Source organism: Poecilia reticulata, chromosome 9 (genome assembly GCF_904066995.2).
Source record: "Poecilia reticulata chromosome 9, P_reticulata-male-v2, whole genome shotgun sequence".
Classification (NCBI taxonomy): domain Eukaryota; kingdom Metazoa; phylum Chordata; class Actinopteri; order Cyprinodontiformes; family Poeciliidae; genus Poecilia; species Poecilia reticulata.
The window spans coordinates 23,835,546-23,861,521 of record NC_088838.1 but is presented as its reverse complement, the minus strand read 5'-3'; the positions used below and the strand labels follow the sequence as shown (position 1 = coordinate 23,861,521).

The following is a 25,976-nucleotide window of genomic DNA, read 5'->3' as shown; positions in this document are numbered from 1 at the left end:
TGCAGGAACCCCCGCGGTGGCAAATAGGCCGGAGCAGCACTGAGCTGCGAGGGCCTCCAACGCCACTTGCGGCTTTAATTTTTTTTTTTTTTCCCATGCTTGGCATTGTATTAAACTGAATATTTCTCTCTTTTAAATACAAAAATAAAATATTTTATATATATTTAAACCATGAAGTGTATAAACGATATCTTCACGTTTTTAGAAGTATTGTATTAAATTTTTCAGGGGACAACATCGAAGTTATGACACTGTGATATAATTTAGTGAGTGTACAGTTAATTTGGACATTTACGTTTGTGGTTAGCTGTGTAGAAATTAATGGTTGTGTGGTTTCTTATTTTGAATTTGCAGTTTTACAGGTTGTCAGTGGCGGAGCTAGACTGCATGCATTACACCCATGTATCTGTGCATTCAGTCAACTTAGAGAAGGCCGGAACTGACGGTAAAATTATTATTTATTTAAACCATCCTTGTCATCAACCCCTGTAAGAGAGATAAAAATCACAATAGTTTTTTTTTTTTTTACCATTAGTGAAGCATAGCTTGTTACATTGATACAATTCTTTTCATGAATCATTAATTAAGCAGTCACAAAATAAAAAAAACTTAAACTTCAATCGCCGTTACCTTGTTCCCTTACTGACAGAAGCTTAAATTTAAGTTGTCTTTTATGGGTTTTTCTTGCCATTAACCTTTTTCTTTCTTTGCAGTCCGGTAGCTCTGTTGTTCTGTTGCTATAGATACGCCATGCAGAATGTTACCAAAATAAAAGCGTGGAACTTTGTGCTGTGTGGACGTCCACATCAGATCTCTTTGCTCTGTTTGTGGGAGTTTAGGTGGAGCTCTATCTCCTGTTTGAAGAAGAGCGCCCCCAGCTGGCCGTGAGAAGCTTCACTCATGGCTTTGGTTTGCATGCACATCTTGTATTTGTCTGGAGGAAGCTCATCTGCACAGCTCTTCTCGTGCCACAGGTGGAAGAGGCCTCTGGACGGAGCTCGAACCACCATCAGCTTGCTGTGGAGGTACTTCCTGTACAGGTGGACGTCTTCCAGCCCCCAGCCTCTGATGCTGCGGTCAAAGCCACCTGTCAGCGAGATTAGAACAATTTGATACATTATTAAATTAAATATAAGCCCGGAGATCCTCAAACAACAGCTACTGGTCTCTTCCAGAGCAGAAAATGTACTGAATGATGTAAAAATACTCAAATAAAAAGGTGTCAATATGTAGTTTCTACCTGACCTTACAATCCAATATGTTTAGAGTTTGAATGAATAGATAGCAAAATAATATATAGCAAATATACAGCAGAAATTATATACATTTTTGTCTAGAAAGCGGTTATATACAGTTTTGACTCAATTATTTTTAACAAAAATGGCATTTGTTGTTTTGATTGTGATACTAAAGTTTTTGTGTAACCATAATAATAATTTTTAAGATATTAAAGTTGACAGGTCATTCAAAGGTTTTGTCCTTTTTGCATTTTGTTGTAGTTCAGTTCAATTTAGTTTACGGTATTTATATTTTGCCAATTCACAACAAATGTCTCAAGTTACAAAGAAATAATTTATTTCCATTCAATCATACATACATTCAAACTGATCCTGGTTAACAAACTGTACAGTAAGATCAGTTAATTATTTAAATTAGTTTAAAGGGTAAATTTCTGAAGTATTTTTTTTATTATTATTATAAGAAGCTGAAGACAGAAAATCTAAAAACAACATTCACTGGGTTGTTGTTTTTCTAATCTTTGATAAAATTATGAAAATGTTTCCTTTATTCTAATCTATTCTCAGCTCTTGGCAGCTGAAGATGGCCAAGAATATAAACTAATCTCCTCCCTCATTTAACTTCATGAAAAACAAACCCTGAAATTAAAAGCAGATTTCTACCGTAGATTTTCAGTTGTTTTTAACAATTTAATTACCTCCCTTACAATTAATTTAGGCAGAAAATTGATGAAAAGCATATTACTATCTGCAATTATTAAAGGGAGCTGCAGGGTATCTAAATATTTCTGTAATCCATGAACATCTGGGTGTACATTACCAACGTTGATAAAATCTGATCGGTACTGGCATGTCATGCCAAATCCAAAGTCCCGCCAGAATCCATTTTCATTTTTTATCACCTGAAACAGAAGAAACAGATTTAAATCTGCCTCTTCATATCTATATTCTCTCCATCAGAATGAAAACTTTGCTCCTTCACCCACCAGTTGTTGTTTTATGGAGGGCATGTGTGTGTGATTGCTGTAGATGATGGATGGGTTGTACTGGCTGAAGAGCACAGGGTAGTACACTTTTTTACCTAAATGAACGAACAACGCAATGAAGCATCTTGGGTAGCGACTGACGAGAAACTAACAACGTGTTCGGAAGAGAGCGTGTGCAGGACAAACATGGCAGAACATCTTCTGGTTGGTTCTCACCAGCTTCTGCGTTCAAGCGGCAGGAAGTCAAGGAGTCTGGTGTGAAGTGGATGTCGACGTCACAGAAGAAGAGCAGGACGTTCCGCCGCTGTCTCCAGGCCCTGGCGCCGACGTCGAGGCCTCGGCCGCGAGAAAACTCCTCATTCATCTGGATCAGGGTGAAACTCCTGAACCGAGTCTCCCTGAGACACAGGACAAGACTTCTGCCATCGCTTCTTAATTACTCAGCTGCAGTCCAACATGGAAGAGTCCCTGCATTTAAAGACTAAAAACCTTCAAATAGACGGTTTTCTGCAGGTCTTCTACAAATAAAATTAGTTGTGTTTCTAAACCCAGAACAAACCATTTTTAGTCAAGGTCAGTTAGCTTCATAATGAGTTTCTATCTTTTTTATTAAAATAAGAAAGAATGCCACATGAGCTTTTAAAAGTACGCGTTGGGTGATGCTTGCAATGGGTTTGTCAGATTAAATAGGTTAAGATTCATAAAGCAGTACATAAGCTTAGTGCATTACGTTAAATTTAAACTGAACATCAAAACAGATCAGGGCTGAAACAATTAATCTGAATAATTATTGATAAATTAATTATTGAAATAACTTATTTAGTAATTGATCGTTAACTGGAGTATACAGACTCAAAAATGTGCCATTTTCTAAAAGAGCAACACACTCAGAGCTGTAATTATGCCAAAACTGTACAAAAAATGTAACCATTTTGCATTTAATATTTGTTTTACCCAGAACTCCAACATAATTTTAGCTCCACTGGGTTAAAATTTTGTTTAAAAAAAACAAACGATCTTAAGCACCTTTTGCTGTTAAATTATTTATTGGTTAATCTGTAAAATAGCCAGATAAGCCCTTCACAAGCAGAAAGGGATGAACTTTTCACATGTTGATGTTGGAAGTATTGTTGAAGCTGCAGATGCATCATCTGCTGCAAATGATCAAGCGCTCAAATAAAAAATGCATATTTGATGTACTGGGTCATTAAAAAATCTGTAGAAAGTGCCAATATTTCCCCCCGATAAATTGACTAATTATCAAAATAATGAATAAAATAATTGATATTCAGATATTAATTATTTCCAGCCCTAGTTCTTAGCATTACCTGGTGATCTGATCCAGCACAGCCTTCACCTGGTCGATCTGATCTCGACCAAAGTAGACAACAGTGAGGTGAACCCGGCCGTCCTGCTGGATGCAAACATCCCTGAACCAAAAACAAAACAAGAACACATTTATACTGCATGGTTTTAAACCATTTAGACATTTTTTCTCCTTAACTAACTTGTTCATTTATAGAAATTAGCTTCCACGCAGATCTCAGGGTCAACAGTTTCTAAACAGAGTTTTGTTCGTCCACCTCCAGATGTTACCTGAAGTTGCTCATGAATTGCTTGAAGGCGTCCACTCTCCCGGACAGCGGCACGATGATGTTGATGATGATGCTGTGTGTGTTCACACTGTCACTCTTCACCTTCATCAAAGGCCCAAACGGCCGGAAGAGGACGAGCTGAGCGAAGTTCTGTGGGCCGTCGCCTTTGAACATCAGCTCATAGACGGTCCCTCTGGTCCGCTCTGTGCGACTCAAACCTGAGACAAAAAATTAAATGTTCTTATGCCGATCCCTTTTCCACCCTCACAGGGCAGCACAGAAACACACAGGGACAACAACAATGCAAGCACACACTCACTCCTGAAAGAAACTTTACAGACTGATGCATGTAACAGTCGGGGTTTTGTACTGTGGAAGGAACTACGGCCGAAACGATTAATCGGATTAATCTGGTTCAGGGGATGCAGAATCGTCAACTAATTTTATAATCAATCAATTCTTCACTGGAGTATATTGACCAATAATTAAGCCAAATGACAAAAAAATATATACATTTTGCATTTAAGATAAAAAATATGTTCTATCCTTAACTCCCAAGTGACAAAGTTTTTAATTAGCTGTTTAGAATTTTTCAGAAAAATAAATTTAGGGAAAGTACTTGAGCTAAAATGTTTTCGAATGCTAAAGCAATAAACCCAGAATAAGCTCCACTATTAGCACATTAGATGTATACCCTATCTAGAGATGCTTTCTGACTGTAGATGTTAAAATTTAAAGATTTTAATTCTCTGTGAATTAAAGGAAATCCAAAATCTATGAAGTGAGTTTATGTCAGATTTGGTTTCCATGCAAAAGAAAACAAAGTTTTCCTCTCCAATATGATAATATTTCTTCTTTTAGCTAAAAACTGCATGTTGGTTACATATAAATTAACAGCTTTTTGTGTTGCAGATTTTTCTGTTGCCTTGTGTTTTCATCCAGTGATTTGAATTCATAGTTTTTCACCCTGTATGAAGTCCGAAGGGGAGTAGATGCGTTTCCTCCTGGTGTCGTCTGCTTGCTGCTGGGGTCCGTTCAGGACGTGCAGAGCCGTCTCCACCGTGGCGATCAGCTCGTCTCTGCGGTCTCTCCTCGCGGGTCTCTCGGCCGGATGCTTCGTCAGCCCCGTTTCCAGCTGGTAAACACTGAGCAGCACCAGAGAGTCACGTCGCGTTTATTTGTACAGCATATTTCAGCACAGACACCAATAATGAAACGAGCCGGTTCAGGTCAGAGTTCATCACTATTCCCAGATTTCTGGCCTGATCTCTGGTTTCTAGCTGCAATGACTCCGACTCTAAATGGCTCCTCTTTTGGTCCAAAGACAACTTCAGTTTTGTTTCTGTTCATCTGGAGGAAGCTATGTCACATGATAAAACGCCTCACGTTTTATACTGATGGAGGCCTGACTGCACAGCTGAACTCACGTCTGCAGGGTGAAGGTATCAAAAGGGATCAGTGCATATTCGTTGGGCAGCTCCACACCTGAGCTCACCTCCGCCTGGTTCAGCTGGGAGCGGAAGAACTCCTGAAGGACACAATTCATAGCATTTATATATTTCCATCTTACTTTACCAGCTCACATTGATAAATCATCCAGAAGGGCGTTGTCCCACCTTCAGGTCAGACTTTGTAGGGGTATTGTGCAGACTCTCCAGACCCTGAGGCAGAATCCCTTTACTTTTCGCCTTCTCCAGGGACTCCTGAAGCTGCTGCGTCCTCTCCTCCAGAGCTACCTTCAGCTCCGCTATCTGCTTCGTCAGACTGCTGATGTAGTGTCTGTGAGAGTCCTCTCTCTCCTGCAGCAGGGCCAAGTAGCCCTCCTTACTGGTGGCCCCTCCAGGCCACAGCAGAGACGGGTGTTTGCTGTGAGATGAAGGTTTACAGCCCAGCAGGTAGAAGAGCAGCAGAAAGCAGCAGCAGGCCGACATGATGAGGCTGATCCGGGCCATCAGCGCCAGCAGCCACCGTCTCAACATGCTGGACCGTCTCTGGAGTTATTTAGAAACGCTTAAAGAGACGGAAAACAGCTGTGAACATGTTCACCTGCTGCTGTGATAAAGAGCCAAACAGTTGCTGAAAGTCCAGTTGGTTCATGGCGCTCACTGGGTCTCAGTGACTGGTTCAGCTGGTTCTGATCCGATCGGCGACTTTACTGCAAGATGAGAACTGGACGAAACGACAGGAGGAAGAAAACTTGTTCCAGCTCTTATGACGATCGTATGAGCCGTTTTCATCCATCCATCTGTTCATCCAATCATCAATCTGTCATCCATTTGTCTGTTCATCTGTCTAATCATCCATCCATCCAATCGTCTGTTCATCCATCAGTCAGCCTGCCCTCCATCCATCCATCCATCCATCCATCCATCCATCCATCCATCCATCCATCCATCAGGTTCCATATTTAAAACAATTCTCCTACCATAGCGTCATTCTGGGGTTTTTCTCATATACTTAATTCTCAGAAAAGTTGAATTTGAATACTCTGGAAATTTGACGCCTTAAAGGCGAGAACGTTTGACTTGAGGATGTGTAGAAACCACAAGTAAAAATCCACATGACTCTCTAAAGCTCACAGAAGAAGCACACACAGGGTGAACTGAGGTCTGCATTGAAGACATCTATTTTCACCTCGAGTCACAATTTAATTGCGATCTGACTGCTGAGTTTGCTGCTATAAAATGCAGAGAAACACTCTGACCTTAGCTTTGACATGCTGCAAAGCCAAAGGGGGACAGAAACAAGCATCTCTCTGTAAGAGCCGCCACCTTACAGAGGGTGTGTGTTGTCAAAATCAGTTTATTCACAACACAGTTGGCTCTTTATAGCTCAGGTAGAGGGCATTTTCATGAATGACTTGCTTATATTTCCCCATATGCGCGTGTGTGTGCACGTGTGTGTGAAGGCGGATTTACACAAGCTTTTCATGGCCTACAAAACACTGTCACAGCGTAAAATTTACAGACTGAAAAACTTGTAAAAGTTCTTCATAGTTTGCTATGCTTTTCTCCTTGGATGTCAGGTTTGAAAGTTTTCTCTTGTATCTGCCCAGAATAAGTTTTTGGTGTATAACCAAAGCCTAAAGTGAACACAAAGCCAATCATATTAATAACAGGGAAATATCGAATTGGTACTCACCAACTTTTGTGCATCCCAAAGAGAAGAATCGATAGTCAGAAACAATTTAACTTTACAGCTTTCACGCTAGACTGTGTCTTCAGGAGGAAATGTTGAAGCAGGTCTTTGAAAGTAAATGTTGAAATGACCTTGCTGGAGTAAACTGATCCTCCCTCCGCTCAGTCTCCACCTTTCTCCAGCGCCTCCCTCTCCACTTCCCTGCTTACCTGTGCAGTCACGGCCTGAGCTTCCACAGTTTGTCTTTTTTTCTGCATCATCAGATGCACTGAGGTTGTCCTGAAAGTGAATTAGGGTCAGCAATTTCAGAAAACGATCTCTAGACATCACATCACAAACTGCAGGAAGCTTAGTTTCCATCTCCCAACAGGCTCTCACACATTGCATCTGTACGAGACCCATATTTATTGACTTGCCCTCTTTTAGAACACTATACATGTTTGTTTGTTCTGCAGTCTCCTGGAGCAACCTGAGTGAAGTTGCTGCACAACCCAGAACAAACGTAGTCGAATTTATTGACACCAATTTCATCTGATTTGTACAAGATGAGGGGGCTGGTTGACCTTTCATGACTTCTGGAAACATTTCTCAATATATTTAAATGATGGCATCAATTTTGTCTTTGAGTTTCTCCACACTGCAGATGTAGTGGGTTGAGAAACAGTAAAAAAAATTAAATTAAATTTAAAAACTGTATACGTCCCTGTGAGGGTTCTTGCATAAACCAGCCAGAGAGACACTGAATGGAATCCAAAAATAATCTTAATTTATTACAAAAAAGTTCAGAAATAATTAAACAATGAAGAACTGGGCCCAAAAACTGAGGTCAACATAACAAACTCCAACTCAGGTAGTAACACAAAGAACTCAAGCACAAAACTGACCTAACAAACAAGACATGAGGGGAGCTTAAATAGTGGCTGATCAGACCACAGCTGACACACAAGGGGTAATTAAACATACAAAAACTTAAATAAATAATAATCAATACAACACCAAATCTTTAAATTAAACAAACATTGGACTGAAACTACCAAATAGAAGAGACATTAAAGAACTGGTCAAATTAAATGAAAGAAAACCAAATTTCCCCGTCCCCTGGCAAACAAATGGAACGGCCCGCTGAGGAGGTTTGCCAGCCATATATGGATGTCAATTAGCTGGAGCTCTTCTGTGACCCTCCAGCAGCAGCTCCAAAGGAAACTGGTAACTCAAAACAAATAAATTAATTTGTTGCTTTTAACAAAAATATAAAGAACTGACAAATAAAGTTAACTAAATGCGTGCACTTCAAATAGTTAACTAAAAAGTCAAGCTAATGAAAATTTTCAAAAATAAAAATCTAAACTATTCACTAATTAATATCTAAATTAATATTAAGGATGAACAAAACAAACAGTTACCATTCAGGTCTGTGTGACAGTAGGGTCGGCTGTCACAGTCCCCTATTTTTGAATTACAATTAGTATATATATATATATATATATATATATATAGACATATGTATTGTGTACGAGAGAAATATTGAATTGGTACTCACCAACTTTTGTGCATCCCAAAGAGAAGAATGTCTCTCTGTGGGTCTAGCGAGTTTTCTGGCTCTGGGCATGCACGACTCAGAATAACCGAGTTCTTGCCAGAGTAAGATAGGATAAAAGGCAACTTTTATAAGCCCATAAAAGCAGCTTCTTTAAAATGTTCTATATAAAGATTGGTTTTGTAGTGTTTCATATAGCTTATGTGTAATTTGGACAGTTTTATACTAAGCTTTGATCTGTCTGTAGATGGCTTGCTTTTTGTTGTTGGATCCTTGGGATTTTGGATTTATTTAAATTGCTCGATTAGTCAATGTTGTGTTTGCATTTGGGCCCGGTTGCCATATTAGTATTTGGGTGGTGTTGGTGTAGTATTTTTATTTCTCATAAAAGTGTATTTTGTTGGGCTGGATTTCCTTTGTAACCGCTGTATAACGGTTGTAACTGCCAAACGTTGGTATCTACACAGTAAATACCAACGTTTGGCATTTACAGTATTTACTATGTTACCAATGTAGATGGAATGTTTTGTTCAGTTTGGTTATGTTAACTAATGATTACATTTTCTTCCTTTTGTGCTATTATGTTTTATTTGTGCATGTTCTACTTTCCTTCCTTGTTGAACTCCAAATGTTGGTTGAATTTGAACTGTATAATTGTATTTGTTTTCTCTTTTCTTTTATTGAGAATGTGTGGTTATTTTGTTGTTTCATTTGTGCATTTTATTTCTTTGATGTTGTTGACTGAATTTGAATTGTATTTTTTTTTTTTTTTCTTAAATTGAAAATGCTCGGCTCAGAATAAGCTCTTGCCAAAGTAACATTGTAACAACTTGGTTCCTCTGTGATCCACAGATATTGGTTACACATGAGTCTTCTGCCTGTGCACCACTTGATACTGACTCAGACTCCCCTAGATCTGGCGATAGCGCTCAAATTTCTTTCCTCAGTGATAGCGATACACTTCTGTAGTGGATTTTCAATCAGTTTTTAAACAAGTTTTCACTAAGGCCCTTTAAATGTGTGTTAGAAATTTTAAATTGATATTTGTGACTGAATCCAAAATAGACCAGGCTGTACTTGCTTATTGTGAGGAAACGCAAAACTTGAGAATTTTAAGATATAAAAAATTTTCCCCATGTCCCATAGAGCTCCGTAGCAGGCTGTGCCAGATCCACCAGTTGTTTTTGGGGGGGGGTTTCTAAATAAAATCATTCATATTCAATCTGACACAGAAGGGTGTCTTTCGTTTTTTGTTTTGGTTTGAAATAAATATATTCAGTCTGACACAAAAGCCGTGGCACACGTCACAGAAGCTAGCTGCCATTATTAAGCAGCGGCAGGTCACAGTTGCCACTGCAGGCCACTATAGATGCCACTGCCAAGTTTTGAGCTTGGTCCTACTGAAAAAACAAAGAACTGTTCTCACTAACTGAGAATTGAATCCCAGCGTTCATGGCACAGAGCCGTTCAAAAGAATGCAATCGTGAACGACAATTCTGTCAGCAGGTATCCTGGAGTTGTTTTCTTTCCGCCAGAATTTCCAGTCTTTCTTTTAAGTGACCCAGTTTTAAGCCACTTATCCATTACTATTTTTAAAAACGAACCTTTGGTAAGCTAGGTGCAGCATCCCACTTTGAGCTCACGTCACGGCAAATAAAGGGTCTTTTACATGCAGTACCTTGCTAGGGGCGCTCGCGGACCACCAGTGGTCTGGGCACCACAGTTTGAGAAAGACCCAGCAGGGCCGAGCTCAAATCGTGACCCCGCACCTACTAATGGCACTTCCGGTGGCAGGTGTCATTAGGCGCCACAAGTGCCACTGTTTTCGGGGCTAGATGTCAGTGTTGTCACTGACTTCGGCTGACTTTGGCACCTCATACTAGCACTTCCGCTGACACCTGCCGTTATTGGTCACAAGTGCCACTGTTTTCCGGGCTAGTTGCCAGTGTTGTCACTGACTTCGGCACCTTCCAAGGGTTGCCGCGACCTCATACTGGCACCTCCCACGCCTCACAGACCGCTCTCGCCTATTGTCGCTGACGAGATTTAGGGCGGCCATCTTAGAGCGGTCAACCGCTCCACTCAGCGTTATATATTTGGCAGGCACAATGACATATTTGAGCATTTAATCTTTCATACCACGCTGTTTTGTTACTGGAAACCTTATACAAACAGCTACATTTATAAACAATTGTATTTTTTATGTATTTTTTTGTTGTAATTGTATTATACATAGTTCAGCATATCAAGAAAACACTGGTGGATCTGGCACAAAGTATTGCATTTCTTCTTAAGTGTTGTGTTCCCTCAAAAAAGCAAATACGCCCTGGTCTATTTTGGATACAGTCTCAAATTTCAGTTTCCAATAAAGAGCCTCAGTGAAAACATGTTGACAGCTGTCGTAAGGTGCCACTTGTGCCACGGGCTTCCGGGTAAGGTGCCACTTATGACCAATAATGGCAGGTGTCAGCGGAAGTGCCAGTATGAGGTGCCGAAGTCAGCCGAAGTCAGTGACAACAGACAGCCGTGACACCTGCCACCGGAAGTGCCACGGTAGGTGCGGTGTCACAATTTGCGCCTGCTGTTTCTCGAAAGACCGCCGTATAATGCTGAGGTCACATCCGCATTGCGAAATGCGGCTCTCTTGCTTTCGCTTTGAGTTACCATGACAGCTAGAAAAAAACTTATTTACATTTCCAAAACATTATTTGTCATATTTGTGTAACCAGGTGAAGTTAAATCTCAATACTGAGGTCACTATTATTCCCCTTGCTTGTCTAAAGCCGGTTTCAAAGTGTCCAGCAGGTGGCACTGTGGAGTAATTGGGCTTCTTAATTCTAAGCGTTGAGCCGCATATGTGCCGTCATATCTGCGGAACAGCCGTTGGTCCCGAACTGAATCTGTAAAGATAACAGTAAAAACTTGAAACTTGGTAAGCGGACCTAGGAATAAACTGTAGTGCTAGTATACAAATAATAAGCAAACGCTAGTGATTTTCTTTTCTTTTTTTGTAGCGATGAGGTTTTATTTTTGATTGATTTATGTCCGTGAGCAGTGAGACCAGGCCGTTGCAACCTTTGAGGGAGATTACATGGCTCTGTGACGAGTGAGATTACATGGCTCTGTGGCGGCGTGTGTGTTTAATATAAAAATATAAACAGATTTCTGAGGTTGTGGCTTCAGTATATTGTTTGTTTTACCTGTTTTGTGTATTTGTTTTGTTCAGAGGGGAGATAAATTGTCCCGCGTTCAGGGTGAAAATCTGCTTCACTCTGAACAGGCTGTTGGCCTTTTGGAAGTGAGTTTGAATTAGTTTATTTCTTTGAGGTAGGCCTACTTATACGTGTTTAAATTAATGGCTCTTGCAAAGTTGTTTATCGTTTCTTTTATGAATGTATATAGAGTGCTTATGTAATGGTGCTTTTCTGTATTTTTATTGTAGGGTCAATTTGACAAGCCCACTGTTGTCTTTTTCTGGTGTCAACGTTTTTTATTTATGAATCTAAAGTTAGGGAAATTGTATTTTATTTTTTTAGAAAAGTTGTTTGAATTCATTATTTTGATAACACCTTTTACAAGTTTATTTATTTTGTTCATACCAAATCAAACCAAAATTAATATGGTTCCATCTGAGGAGTTGGGAAATAAAACCCATGTACGTTTTCAGTTGGATGCGTTTGGCTCAGTTGTTTACACTTGGCCAAATTAGAATACATAATCTTTAGGAATATTTTTTATTTTTTGTTGAAAATGTAAACCCATTTTGTCCCTAATCTCAAGAATCACTGTAATAATATCTGAGGTGCCATTAAAATAGGGGGCGTAGGAGGTGGCTCTGTTCACTTTTAATGGGGTGTGTAGTTGATAGTTTGTTTCTCTCCTCTTCTTCTCCCGAATATGTCTAACTAAAATCATCAACTCGCAGCCAGAAACCCCGTTCTAAAGGCCTCCCCCCCCAATAAACATCTCAATAATGAAAATTCAAGAGGAGAAAGTGATCAGCTGGAGCTTCCATGATGGCAGGAAGCCAAATCTTACCAAAAAAAAAAAAAAAAAAACTACTAATAATAACTGACAGAACATCAGTGCTAAAACGTATAATTTTTGAAAAATACACACAAAAAAAATAAATGAAGGCGTTTGTAAATTTATAAATAATTTCAGAAGCAAATAAAGCAATACCATGAGCATTGTTGTCTTCCAAATATAATGGACTTTTAAGTTTTCCTGGATTTCCACATTAAGAAAGCACAGTTACGAATTACAAAAACATTAACGAAACACAATTACAAATTCAAATGCACAACATTAACGAAACACAATTACAAATTCAAAAGCACAACATTAATGAAGCACAGTTACAAATTCAAATGCACAACATTAACGAAGCACAGTTCCAAATTCAAGAACACAACATTAACGATGCACAATTACAAATTCAAAAGCACAACATTAACAAAGCACATTTACAAATTCAAAAGCACAACATTAACGAAGCACAATTACAAATTCAAAAGCACAACATTAACAAAGCACATTTACAAATTCAAAAGCACAACATTAACAAAGCACAATTACAAATTCAAAAACAACATTAACGAAGCACATTTACAAATCCAAAAGCACAACATTAACGAAGCACAGTTACAAATTCAAGAACACATTAACGAAGCACATTTACAAATTCAAATGCACAATATTAATAAAGCACATTTACAAATTCAAAAGCACAACATTAACGAAGCAGTTACAAATTCAAAAGCACAACATTAACGAAGCACATTACAAATTCAAAAGCACAACATTAACGAAGCACATTTACAAATTCAAAAACAACATTAACGAAGCACATTTACAAATTCAAAAGCACAACATTAACGAAGCACATTTACAAATTCAAAAACAACATTAACAAAGCACATTTACAAATTCAAAAGCACATTAACAAAGCACATTTACAAATTCAAAAGCACAACATCAATGAAGCACAATTACAAATTCAAAAACATTAACGAAGCACATTTGCAAGTCCAAAACCACAACATTAACGAAGCACAGTTACAAATTCAAAAGCACAACATTAACGAAGCACAATTACAAATTCAAAAGCACAACATTAACGAAGCACAATTACAAATTCAAAAGCACAACATTAACGAAGCACATTACAAATTCAAAAGCACAACATTAACGAAGCACATTTACAAATTCAAAAACAACATTAACGAAGCACATTTACAAATTCAAAAGCACAACATTAACGGAGCACATTTACAAATTCAAAAACAACATTAACAAAGCACATTTACAAATTCAAAAGCACATTAACAAAGCACATTTACAAATTCAAAAGCACAACATCAATGAAGCACAATTACAAATTCAAAAACATTAACGAAGCACATTTGCAAGTCCAAAACCACAACATTAACGAAGCACAGTTACAAATTCAAAAGCACAACATTAACGAAGCACAATTACAAATTCAAAAGCACAACATTAACGAAGCACAATTACAAATTCAAAAGCACAACATTAACGAAGCACTTTACAAATTCAAAAGCACAACATTAATAAAGCACATTTACAAATTCAAAAGCACAACATTAACATAGCACAGTTAGAAATTCAAAAACACAACATTAACAAAGCATTACAACATTAACAAAACAGAAAGGGTCTGTCCCAGTTGGAGACCTGAGAAATCGCTGATTGGACAATAGGCATGAACACATATATGCTGAGTCCTACTTACTTCGCCGCCATCTTGAAAGTGGCAGTGGAGAGAACGTGCTGCATGTCTAGTTTCAACGGTTTTGCTGTACAAAGTGGACTCACTGACTTTTACCTTTCACAGGTAAGAATTAAAGGTAATAACGTAAATTTACAAGCAGAATTTCTTGACTTTGTGGGCAGTACTGTGCATTTCCGTGGTGAAATAAAACTTCTAAACAACCAAGAAATATTTCCTCTGTAACTAAATTGGCCCAGTTAACTACTCTGATTAATTTCTTAGCTTAACTAACTTTTTTTATACTTGGTAGTAGCCCTGAAACTTTGCTGCTGTTGGGAGGCAGTTGCATCGTTACATGTCTTGGGTCCAAGTAGTGTATAATCGGCAATCTTGTAGAGTGGAGGTGCAGCAAACAGCAGGATATCCGCCAGGATGAGGATGGTAATTCCATTAAAAACTGCTCCAATATAGGTCAACATCCACATGACCACAGCCAGCTATAGAGAATCCACAGGGTCCTCCAGCAAAAACATCTCCTTCAGGGCTCGGTTGATGTGGGTCAGACTGGTGTCCACGTGCTTGCGGTACGTCTCGGGAGGAATGGTGACATCCTTCTCTATCAGCTCTCTGAATGGGTGTCCCTAAGCAGAGCTCTGCACAGCCTGGACAACAGACGTGTAGATGCGAAAGGTGATGGCGACACAAAGTAGGGCGAGCAGCATGTAGGAAACCACACTGATGACGCTGTAGGCTGCCAGTGAGAGCAGCAGAAGCAGGGACAGGCTGAACTCCATACCTGACTTCTTGGGGTCCCGCCAGTGGATCAGGTCATTAATGAGCTTCCTCAAATCATTCTCTTTCCTCAAACGTAAATTTCTCTTTGGTCGGAGACTTGCAAACCTCTCAGTCCTTAGAGGAAACATCCATGTCTTTAACATCCATGCTGTTGAAATGTTCAATTTGAATGTCATCTTCTGAATTTTCTACTTCTGAAGACCATTCTTCTGGTGAAGAATCCTCAGAGACTTCTTCAAAATGTGACACAACCTTCCCAGCATTTGTGCTTCCAGAATGAAAGTCCTTAGAGGAAACAATCATGTTTTTAGCATCCATGTCGTTAACGTACATGCTGTCAAAATGGTCTGTGTAATTTTGAATTTCATCTTTTGAGGTTGCATCAACTGAAGAGGTTTCTTCCACTGATGAATCCTCAAAGATTTTTTCAAAATTCATCACGTTCCTTGCTGTCACAGCTTGCTGTACCAGCCAGGTCAGTTTGTCCATGGGGAACATCAACACTTTCAAAATCATCAAAGTCTTCTGATGTGTTTTTAATGTTCATATCTGTTTCCCCAGAGCAAGCTTCCAAGTGCAGCTCCATTTTGTTATCAGGAACACAGACGCTTTCCAAAGCAACAGTGTCCTCAGATGTCTTGACTGTCAAATCCGTATTGATGGTAACTTCCTCAACTTTAGAGGAAGCTAAAATGTCCTTTTGATCTTCAGGAAAAATGTCAAAACCAAAGTACTTCCATCTCTTATTGCCTTCGCATTCTCCTAAAATTCCATCGTCTTTTACGTTGTCTTTGGTGACAATGTCAAAACCAAAGTATTTAAATCTTTCATTGTCAGCAGATGAGCTCTCTGCTGAAATGTCTTCATCTTTAATCCTATGTCCTGGCAACTTTTCTACTCTCTTTGTGACAAGAAACCCACCCAAAGCCCCAACCGATAGTAAAAATTATTTTGACTGCAGTTGAAATGGTTTCTAAAATCTCTGTTCAAAATCGTCTAGTGTTTTTGATAGGTTTTATAGAGAGAGTAAGTATTTTTCCAGAAGTTAGACACTAAGCCATCTGCTTGATCTATTTTGAACTGCGTGAGGAGGATCCTCTTAAACTTATGTCTTGCCTTAATTGCTTACTCTGTTCATAAGGAAAACATTTAACAACATAATTACATTATTATTACATTTGAACTCATTAACAAGCCTTGTGCAACAAGCAGATCATCAAAGAATTTTACGTTTTAATTTTTTTTTACCTTTTCTCATTCTCTAACACCCCCCATCTCAGCCTGCCTCTTTACTGTGTTTTATAAATCGCCCCTTCATGAGATCTCCTGTTTACTCTTACCACTAAATTGATACTCTACCCAAAACATTTGTAATGGCTATTTTATTCTTAAGTTTGCTTCTTTGATTGCATTGTAAGACCAGTTAATGTTCTTCTTTCAGTGTAGTTGCGTTTTGTCGACCTCTCCTGGTCATTTTTGAGTAAAAGTTTTTTTTCCCACCAAAGGGAAAAAGGGGATGCAACACATCCCCTTTAAAATCTGGGATGTGTTGCATAGTATAATACTGATCAGATTGACCTTAATATTAGATTCAATTATTTTAATTATCTGCATTGCTTAGTTTGATTTAAAATGTGCAAAAGATGTAATTAAATTCTTTATCTGGAAGAGGAGAGTTAGCGCCATAAATGAAAGAATCCACTAGGGGCATTAGTGCGCTCTTTTCCCACACTCAACAAGTGGGTAAGTGAAAGCCTCGAGTTCCATCCATCCATCCATCCATTTTCTTGCACCCTTGTCCCTTAGTGGGGTCAGCAGGGTTGCTGGTGCCTATCTCCAGCTAATGTTTCGGGCGAGAGGCGGGGTACTCAGCTTCAGTAAATTGGGCTCAATTGATCTGTTTTGAAATTTTGATTAAAAAACTCAAGATCTTTTCTGATTAGAATTTTGATTTCAGGAGGTGAATGCCCACTGTCTGGTGTTCCCACTGGTGAGCTCTGCAGTGAACGCCGAGGGGAAAGCAGGAAAAACAACGCCTGATAGACGTTTTGTTAGTCTTTGCAGAGAGGGCGGGTAGCGCTCCATCTCATTGCTGCTGACGTCAGAAATACATTTCCTGATGTCCCTGGGACAGATTTCAGGAATGAAGGAACAAGTTCCCCGCATGTAGCAATATTCTCCAATGTCGCTTCAAAAACCCCAACAGATGAGTGTTTTGCCAGATTCTCCAGTAGAGCAGAAGCATTTGGGATATTTGTGCCATAGGCCTCCACACGATCTGCAAGGTTTTTAAGAGCATCTCCCATTCCTTCAGGAGCTCCTTTCCCATGAGAGGCCTCAGTGAAGTTCCATGTCACAGACTTGAACCCTTTCATAAAAGGTACTGTGGATGCTACGTAGAATGCTTCCTTATTACGATACTGAGATGTGGGTCCATCGGATAGGAAGTGGATATTTTTTGCCAGGGGGTAGTTTGATGTTATGTCCTCCAAAACTGGCTGCAGATTTACCCATGTAGTAACGGCGTCATACTATAGACTTCCCCACCAGTGTAGTACATCACCCCTGTATGGAGTGTGACTTGCTGGTGGGATCCACCAAAGTGAGTGACTTTGATTTCATTCCTCCATTTGCAGGTGTAATTTTCGCTGTAATCAACATGGACTACAACATTGTGCTGGGACAAAGTTTCTTTCAGTTGCTTAATACGAGTGAACTGGTGCCAAATGTTGTATAAATGAGTAGAGACCCGGGGCAGTTCAGTCTTGGTTAGCTCTACAAGTTTTTCAATATTAGCTACTTTCTTTTCCAGGGTTGTGGTTTTGATGTCAATCTTAGTGGAAGTGCCATCCTGCACTGCAATGTGGAAACACAGAACCCAACCATTGGCATATATTTAGGGACTGTACAGTTATAAGAAAATATTGGATAGAAATACACAGAAACATTGAAAATACGCTTAATATAAGAATACCTTTTAAATTCCCTCCTTTATTCTGGTATCACAGAATTTTTACCTGACAATGCAAAATTTTTGTATCAGATATTAATTACAGGATGGAGAGACCAGACGCTGGCTCCTCCTTGATGAAATGTATCAGATGGAAAGATTAACATTCTCAATCCGTCTTCAGCTGAACAAGTTCACTATCTTAAGGTCTGAATGGATGTTCTATGTTAACCAAACACAACATGTAAGAATATTGGATTGTTAGTAAAAGGAGAAGAACTAAATCATGCAGGATGTCGGCCCTCGAAGACTGACTTTGGGCACCACTGCTCTAGATCTTGTCCTTTAATCCTGGAAATGTTAAGAAAATATATTTAAAATAAGCTAGTTGTAAAACTTAACCATATCTTCAATAATTAGTTAAAATTAATGGTGTTTCAAATAAGGAAATCCACTTCAAATTAAATTCACGGTTCAATTGGAGTAATTATTTATCTAGGATATTTCTAGTGAAACATACACTAAGTTGAATTAAAATAACTTAAAAGGGCAGTTCTCTTTAAGTAAGAACACCGCTTGTTTCCTTGTGTATGAGTTTGATCACTTGATAAAATTCTAGACAGGGCCATAAAAAACATGTCTTTATTTTAATGAAAAATAATACTTCTTTGTTCTTAAAATGAAAACTCGCTAAAGCACACTCCCCCTAAGTTCAATACAGCGTCAAAGGGAAAACACGCCCTCCCGTTTAAAGTGTGGGACCCGGAACAAAAAAACTTCAGATCGCCATGAGGTTCCCTTGTGACCTGGTCTCCGAAGAAGCATCCGTAGCGGTGAGATGTTTCTTCGTAATATTTTGTCGTGGTGTGCGGATGTCTGTCGTGTGAGGTAAATATTGCTGGTTTGGGATTTTATTTGAGTTCTGTCCGTGTCATTAGTTGTTTTGTTTAATAAAATGTTATGCTTTTGGACGTGGAAAATGTGTTGTCGCGTTTTTTATGGTTCAGCTGATACAATGACGACTTCAATGAATCCGGGAGCACAAGAGAATATAACGAGCCAGAAGTAATGATTTTATTCTCTTAACAGTGGTTAACATTTTAACATCCCCGGACACTACACCGTTTCTGCTGAAGCAGACCGAAAAGTTTTGAACAGTACAACTATGTCAAGTAATGACACCATCATCAAAGTCAGTTTACTCAACTTACGAGTGGTCAGCTATCCACTGACCACTCGGTCAGCTCTGCCCCTGTCTTCACCCAAGAGTCCAAGACATGCAGCCACAGATTAGATGGGAAAACAACAAAGTCTACCATAGAACTGTGGCCAGGGTGCCCTGGTGCTACAAGCACATATGGACACCCTTATGCTTGAACAAGGTTATGGACATTATGGACTATCCATGATGAGCACAGAAGTCCAATAACCGTGCTACTCAGGTTTAGATCAGGGTGGCCGATCCTCTCAACCTCAAGCCTCCAGATCTCACTGTAATTGCCCATGTGAGCGTTGAAACCCCCTAACAGAACAAGGAAGTCACTACGACGGACACTCTCCAGCATCCCTCTAACAACTCCAAAAAAGGTGGCCAATCTGAACTGCTGCTTGTCACATAAGTACAGACAACAGTCAGAACCCGTCCCCCTACAAGTAGGTGGAAGGAAGCTACCCTTGTCACTGGAGTGAATCCCAACATTTTGCCTTAGCGACCACCCGAGCTGCATGCCACTTCCAGACTGTGACACCCTGGAAGTACCCATCAGCTGCTTCCAGGGTGTCACAGTCCACCCTTGAAGCGCACCAAAACAGGCACTGGAAACCTTGTGGTCACAACTCCGATGAGCCGCATTAACAATGGAGTTGGGGAATGACTCTATGTGGGCCATATTCCATCCACTTTCTCCGAAATGTGTTTGAAGTTCTTCCAGAGGTGAAATCAGGTCATTAATGAGCTCCTCAAACTTTTCTTTGCCAAGAAAGAAAATAGTTAGCTCTTTCTCTTTGGTGGGAGATTTGCCAACCTATTCCCTAGCTGGCGAATCCACTTAGAAACTTGTGACATCACTTTCCTGGCATTTCTGCTTTCAGAATGAACTTTCATAAAGGAAACATCCATTTCTTTAACATCCATGCTGTCACAATGTTGTGGCTCAATTTGAACTTCATGTTCTGAGTTTTCTTCAGAAAACATTTCTACTGAAGTAGAACACAGAAATGTTGTCAAAATGTGACATATATTTCGGAGGAGTTAAGCTTAGAGACTGACTGGAAATATCCCTCCTGTCAAAATTTTCTGAAAATTTAATGTCTTCTGAGTATTCTTCTGAAGACCATGGTTTTAGTAGAAAATGCTCAGAAAAGACTTCCAAATGTGCCACAACATTCTCAGCATTTGAGTTTACAAAATGGACTTTCTAATTGGAAACGTCCATATCTTTAGCGTCCATGCCATCACAATGATCTGCGTAATTTTAAATTGTATCTTTTGAGTTTTAATCAGCGGAAGAAGTTTCTTCTACTGATGAATCCTCAAAAGATTTGTTCAAATTTCTTCGCATGTTCCTTGCTGTCACAGTTCGCATCAACAGCCAGGTCCATTTGTTCAAGGGGAACATCAACACTTTCACAATCATCAATGTCTGTATCCCCGGAGCAAGTTTCCAAGAGCAGCTCCATAACAGGAACAGGAATACTGTTGCTTTTCAAAGCAACAGTATCTTCAGGAGTCTTGACTGTCAAATTTGTCAAGACACCTGAAGTGGTACTGGCAACTTTAGGGGAAGCGTCCATGGCGCTTTGTTCTTCAGGAATAAGTTCCTGAAGAATGTATGGACGCCTATGTATGCATAGTTCCTGTTCTTGTGTCCTTCTGTTGTTCTCAAACAACCACATAGCATCCACATCAGTGAACAGCATCTGTTCCCACCAACTGTGACAGCATCAAAAGGCCAAATCAAAACAATTCACCAATCAATTTAAAGCTCACAGATTTACATTAAAAAAACACCCATTTCCCAAGAAATATCGGCTACTTCATCTGGTTCAAGAGTTTGGCTTGACTTAACAAAACACTGAGAGAAAAAATGCAAAAACAAAGGAAGCCTAGTTTTCTCCAGCGCATCTCCCGGAGTGTGCGCGTTTTTGGAAAACAATTCAAGGGTGACGACTGACAAGCAAGACACCATGACCAGAAATAAAGTAAAACGTCAAAGAATGATTCTAACTAATACTATGCAAAACCTTCATGGTGTATTTCTCCAACAAAACCCAAATATTAAGCTTAGTTACTCATCATTCTGTGCCTTGCGTCCTTTCCACATCACCTATCAGAGCCTCAGATTGAAAAACCTGTCTGTGTCAGTACCATGAGAATGCCATGTTGATGCTTGAGGTCTTGAAATCATTCAATGCTGTGGCAACCAGCAACCTTGAGAGAGTTTCAAACTTATCTGTTGTTCTCCAGCAAGTGAGTCTTGTCTTTTGCGTGCTTGCTCCCGCTGTTTAAACAAATGCTCAAGTCTTTCTCCAGAAAAAGGGTCAACATCAGTAAAATGGTCACAGTGGAAACGCATAGAGGAGCAAACAGAAGTTGGAACTCACTTTCACACCAAACGTTGTTAGGTCCACGTTAATCTGCACCACATGTCAAGTGACTTATTTATATACCAAGCACATAATCAGTGTTGTCAATGAGGGGAGGCAATGTAACTCTTAAATATATATTTTCTTCCAGATGTAAAATGTAAAACTAAGCTGGTAGGTCACAGGCCGAAGGAGGATATTCACATAATTTCTGGGGTTTTTTTAAATTTGGTGTGTATGTGTCTTGTACTTAGTTTTATTTCGAATTAGATGTAATATGCCTTTTGCTGTGTTATATTAAATTAAATTGGTGTTCTCCTAATTCCCCATCCTAGTATGACCAGCAGAGTGCAGCTGAAGCAGGACAGGCTTGTAGGTATTACTGATTCCTCCAGCTGCTAGAGAGGATCAGAACATGAGGATGGAGAGACCAGCAAGTGTTGAGTCAGAGATGGCCAGGAAGGGAAGTGTTGCTTTTAAGGGCCAGGTGCATTTGGCTAACTATACATGATAACTATATGTGATTTTTTTTTTTTATTTGATTGAAACAAATCTAACTCCATAGCATCCCTAACAATTACGTTTTTGTAGTTTAGAAAATTAACTTGTAACAATAATAGCTCACTTTCTAATTTAACCTGAAGAAAAGTTATACAAACATCTGAAATTACATTTACTTTAATAATAAAGAGCCAAGCTCACAAATACGCTAATAAAAAATGTGTACACTCCAGCTTTTAGTTTATGTATTCATCTTCAGTGAGTTTAATAGATGAATTCTCACTTTGCCCCCATACCTGTCAAGGTTTGGGTTTGGGAATACGGGAAATGTCGCCTGGAGTTGGGGGATTGGAGTGGTGATGGGGGGCGCAGGGTAGATTAGAGGTGAACGAACGAACCTAATGTGCGGTCGGGGGAGGAGACATGACTGTTAGACCGGGGGACGAACGTAAGAACCGGGGTGGGGGATGACGGGGAACAATACGGGATATTTACGGCACCTTTGTCAGTCACACTCAGAAACTCATCTACCAGCCTTGTACCGCGGCTGCGCTCCGCCACCCGTTTGTTCAGACCGGGATGTTATAAAATTTATTGCACGATAAAGCAACACTTGCACTATAATCATCAACTACTCAGACGGCCGCCGTGTTCAGTCTATCCGCTTACCTGCAGCGCTCTTCCCGCCGTACGCTTTGAACCAGCAGCTCCCGGAGGAGAAAGGCTGCCGTACTCCAGGCATCGTGCCAGTCATTTTAAGGATGCTTATTGGTCCCCCAAAAACGATGAAAACCCGGGCAATATTATCAATCAATAAAATCCCCACGGTCCGAACTTGAAAATTGGACGTTATGCTGCTAAAAACATAGCTTTCGTCAACAACTCGGAGGCGGAAGTGACAGCTCCGCGCAACACTAATAATGTCCCGGAACACGGTGGCTAAATAATAAAACATAATAAAATAATAACACAATAAAACACGAAGCTTCGAGGCAGGTAAATTTTCCTCGAGGAATTTGAATGATCGAGGTGCTCGAATCACTCGAGGAATCGTTTCAGCCCAGACACAATACATAGCATTTATATGATGTATCAAGATGCATATAAGAGTGCGTCTAAAATCAATGCTGTAAGTTGAGCCTGCAGATCTAATATGAACATCTAAAAGTGGTGCAATAAAAAAATAATGATAAAATATGTTTTGTTATTCACATATTTCTACCAATAAACTATCCAGAAGTTAAGATATGTCTTCTCTCTAGTCTGCAGATCTTTTAATAATATGTGATACATAATGTAGTAAAAAAAAAAAAAAACATTACAAGACAACTTCAGGTGTTGGGTAACATTTTTAAAACTTGTTTTTAATTAGTTATGCAGGTTAAAAAGCAAAGGGTCCTATCGGGCTTTCTACTGTTGTACCATTTCACCTGAAGATGGCGCCACATTCACGGCTAAAGAAACAAGCAAAAAGCTGAGCAAACAACTTTATTTATTTCACTTTTTTCAAGTATTTACATCTGTTGTATTACAAAAGGTAGAATGTGACTGGAGTCAGAGTGAACATTTTTATTACTTTTTTTGTCAAAAATGCAACAGAATCAACCCCCGCCCCCCATCTTCTTATTATTATTTTTTACTTCACTCAACATTTTAATCACAGTGCAGGTGTCTGTTGTGACCCAACAATGTGTTTTGTGAGTGTTGAGTTCAATTCAGGCAGTATTACGCTTTTAAGATATAAAAGACAACTAGGGAGGAATGCAAAGGAGAATCATGACACTAAGGCTGGATTTCTGTTTTCCTTCCTCAACCTCTTCAATTTATACAATTAGAACGTTTTCTGCAATTAGTGCAACCTGTAAAAATTATCAACATTGTTTTAATGAATTTAAAATGGTGAATATGGGTTATGTGAAGAAAAACAAATTGCTTATTTCACAGTTTAAAGAAACAAGGAAAGAACATTTCAAGATCAACTCTCTTTTTAAAATAAAATCATACAACTCGAGGGGAAAAAATTATTTCAGTAAGTCTCACTTTTACCTTGAAATAGTATTTCAGCTTAATATAAAAAATAACATTCAACTCAACTTTTTTCTTGAAATTAGAACTTCAATTTTCTTAACATGTGAAATGTATTCTTTACAACCAAAAGGTTATTTAGACTAATACTGAAGAAAACAAGAATTCAGTTCCACAAAAAGGAAGCTGAGGCAGATTTGTTTCCCAATAAATGGAGGTGAAGGCAATTTATCTCACAAACAAATTTAAATAAAAGAGTAACTTTTAATCTTATCTTTTTTAAGTTTGTTCATGTCAACCTTCCTAAGTCCTCTAAAAAGCTTTAATTATTGTTTATAACAGTGAGAAACTTTGTGATTTCTTCCATCTATCTCAACACAAACACATATCTGGGCAGTAATAAATGTGTTGTGAACATCTGAATAATTTACAATATCCATAACTGGGTGTTGGGATTAAGATTGAACATGAAATTAGTTGTATTTTCCTGCACTTTAAAAATGCAACGTCTAATTTAAAATACTGGCAGCTGTATTTATACAGTCAACAGTAAAATTGACTGTTTTTGGCAATTGGATATGTTTTTTTTTTGACAGTGTGCTTAAGACTTTTTCCCAGTGGAAAAAGGGAAATTATCCATATAGACCCACAAATTACACTGAAATAATCTTTAAATACCTTTTAACAACGGGGGGTTACATTTAGTCTTTAGAAAACCTCGTCGCTCTTATTCTGTCCTTTTTATGTTTTTTTGTTTCACAATTTACAGACAGATTTTTGTCTGCATGTGGCTTTTATTCCCCCTCAGATCTCCTCATCTGAAAGGCGTTGTCTGCTGGTGTTGTTTTTCCACGCGGGATTCGGCGGGTACGGATATAATTTCATGCCTGTGCCCACCGTGGTGACATGCAGGGCTGGAGCGCCGACTCATCAACGAAGTGCGTTTCTTCCCGTCAACGCTCATTTTGATCCACGCGGCGGTGGAACAGCTGCCTCCTCCACCTCAGTGACGCCGTTAGCCTCGTTGCAGGCAGCAGCCGAGGATGTGGAGGAACGGGTGCGGGGAGGGAGGGATGCTGAAGGATGAGTGGCGGAGGGGTGTGTGGGCGGCTGAGGAAAATCTCGCAGCAACCTTCAGGGGTTTTTTTCTCCAGGTGGTATCTAGGTTACCCTGTGTTGGTGCTTCGCTGTGTGTCAGCAGCGTGTCCCTGCTCTCGCTGGTCATGATGTGGCTGAGCACCGGCCTCCCACCCAGGCTGGCAGGGCTTCAAAGGCTATACCAGTTCATCAAGCAGCGTCCCAATGCTGTGATGCTGCTCCGGGGGGCCCGCTATGGGTTTGTTGCACATGGGGCACACGCAGCGCACCTCCAGCCATTTTACAAGACACCTGCAAAGAAGAAGAAACACATGTCAATAGAGAATGACATTAGCATTACAAGAAAATGGTTTTCAACCATAGATGATTGGATGGTTAATCATAAAACCAAACAATTTAGTCTGTGGTGGCAAAGTTGGGAAGACCGAGCTTGATAAAACCACTTTCTTATTGTAAATACACTTTATTATTATATTTTTATTTCATTTATTTATTTGTAATTCTTACTATTTATTTCCTTTTCTTTTAGAGATGGAGTTGTAACCAGGGATATCTGGTTGGCACCAATCCGATACAGAAAAAACAATGCTAAATTGACTTAAAACGTGTCTTTAAAAAAAAAAAAAAACAGACATAAATGTACTGAATTATAAATGTATTTAATAACTCAGCACCAGTACAGCACGCTTAAACACACCAATAGTTTGTTCAAACATGTAAAGACAACACAACTTCAATTTGTTCAGCCAGTGTAGTTAGGAATTCTAAATGTAATGTAAAATAAATTATAAAGT

At 39.3% G+C, this 25,976-nt stretch overlaps 2 protein-coding genes and 1 long non-coding RNA gene across 6 annotated transcripts in view; all 3 read right to left on the bottom strand.

Annotated features, from left to right (window-relative positions):
* Window positions 1-440: 440 nt before the first annotated feature.
* On the bottom strand, window positions 441-714 carry LOC145552823 (uncharacterized). Its single transcript, XR_014088951.1, has 2 exons — window positions 631-714; window positions 441-486 (listed from the first exon to the last, which is right to left on the bottom strand). It is a non-coding gene; the product is annotated as an uncharacterized LOC145552823 (long non-coding RNA).
* On the bottom strand, window positions 714-23,839 carry LOC103470100 (chondroitin sulfate N-acetylgalactosaminyltransferase 1-like). Of its 2 annotated transcripts, XM_081610745.1 has the most exons (11): window positions 22,729-23,839; window positions 7,167-7,236; window positions 5,436-5,988; window positions 5,247-5,347; window positions 4,786-4,964; window positions 3,821-4,037; window positions 3,553-3,654; window positions 2,441-2,622; window positions 2,225-2,319; window positions 2,059-2,140; window positions 714-1,087 (listed from the first exon to the last, which is right to left on the bottom strand). In XM_081610745.1, the coding sequence occupies exons 3-11, from the start codon at window positions 5,796-5,798 to the stop codon at window positions 807-809; spliced, it is 1,602 nt and encodes a 533-aa protein (XP_081466871.1). In that variant the 5' UTR covers window positions 5,799-5,988; window positions 7,167-7,236; window positions 22,729-23,839; the 3' UTR covers window positions 714-806. The 2 variants fall into 2 exon arrangements, with proteins under 2 accessions (XP_081466871.1, XP_008416484.2); XM_008418262.3 differs by lacking the exons at window positions 7,167-7,236; window positions 22,729-23,839 and adding an exon at window positions 6,961-7,159.
* rnf122 (ring finger protein 122) overlaps window positions 23,838-25,976 on the bottom strand; it is a 20,100-nt gene continuing 17,961 nt past the window's right edge. For all 3 annotated transcript variants that reach the window (XM_008418268.3, XM_008418267.3, XM_081610746.1), the window contains one exon: window positions 23,838-25,473. In XM_008418268.3, coding sequence (XP_008416490.1) covers window positions 25,359-25,473 — 115 coding nt within the window. In that variant the 3' untranslated portion in view covers window positions 23,838-25,358. The remainder of the gene's footprint in view (window positions 25,474-25,976) is intronic.

Excerpts from the sequence above, each read along its gene's own strand:
- LOC103470100 (XM_081610745.1), bottom strand. The coding sequence starts at position 5,798 with ATGTTGAGACGGTGGCTGCTGGCGCTGATGGCCCGGATCAGCCTCATC. Across the intron at positions 5,348-5,435 it reads CTACAAAGTCTGACCTGAAG|GAGTTCTTCCGCTCCCAGCT; the intron begins GTGGGACAACGC and ends TGTGTCCTTCAG. Across the intron at positions 2,320-2,440 it reads CCGCTTGAACGCAGAAGCTG|GTAAAAAAGTGTACTACCCT; the intron begins GTGAGAACCAAC and ends TCGTTCATTTAG.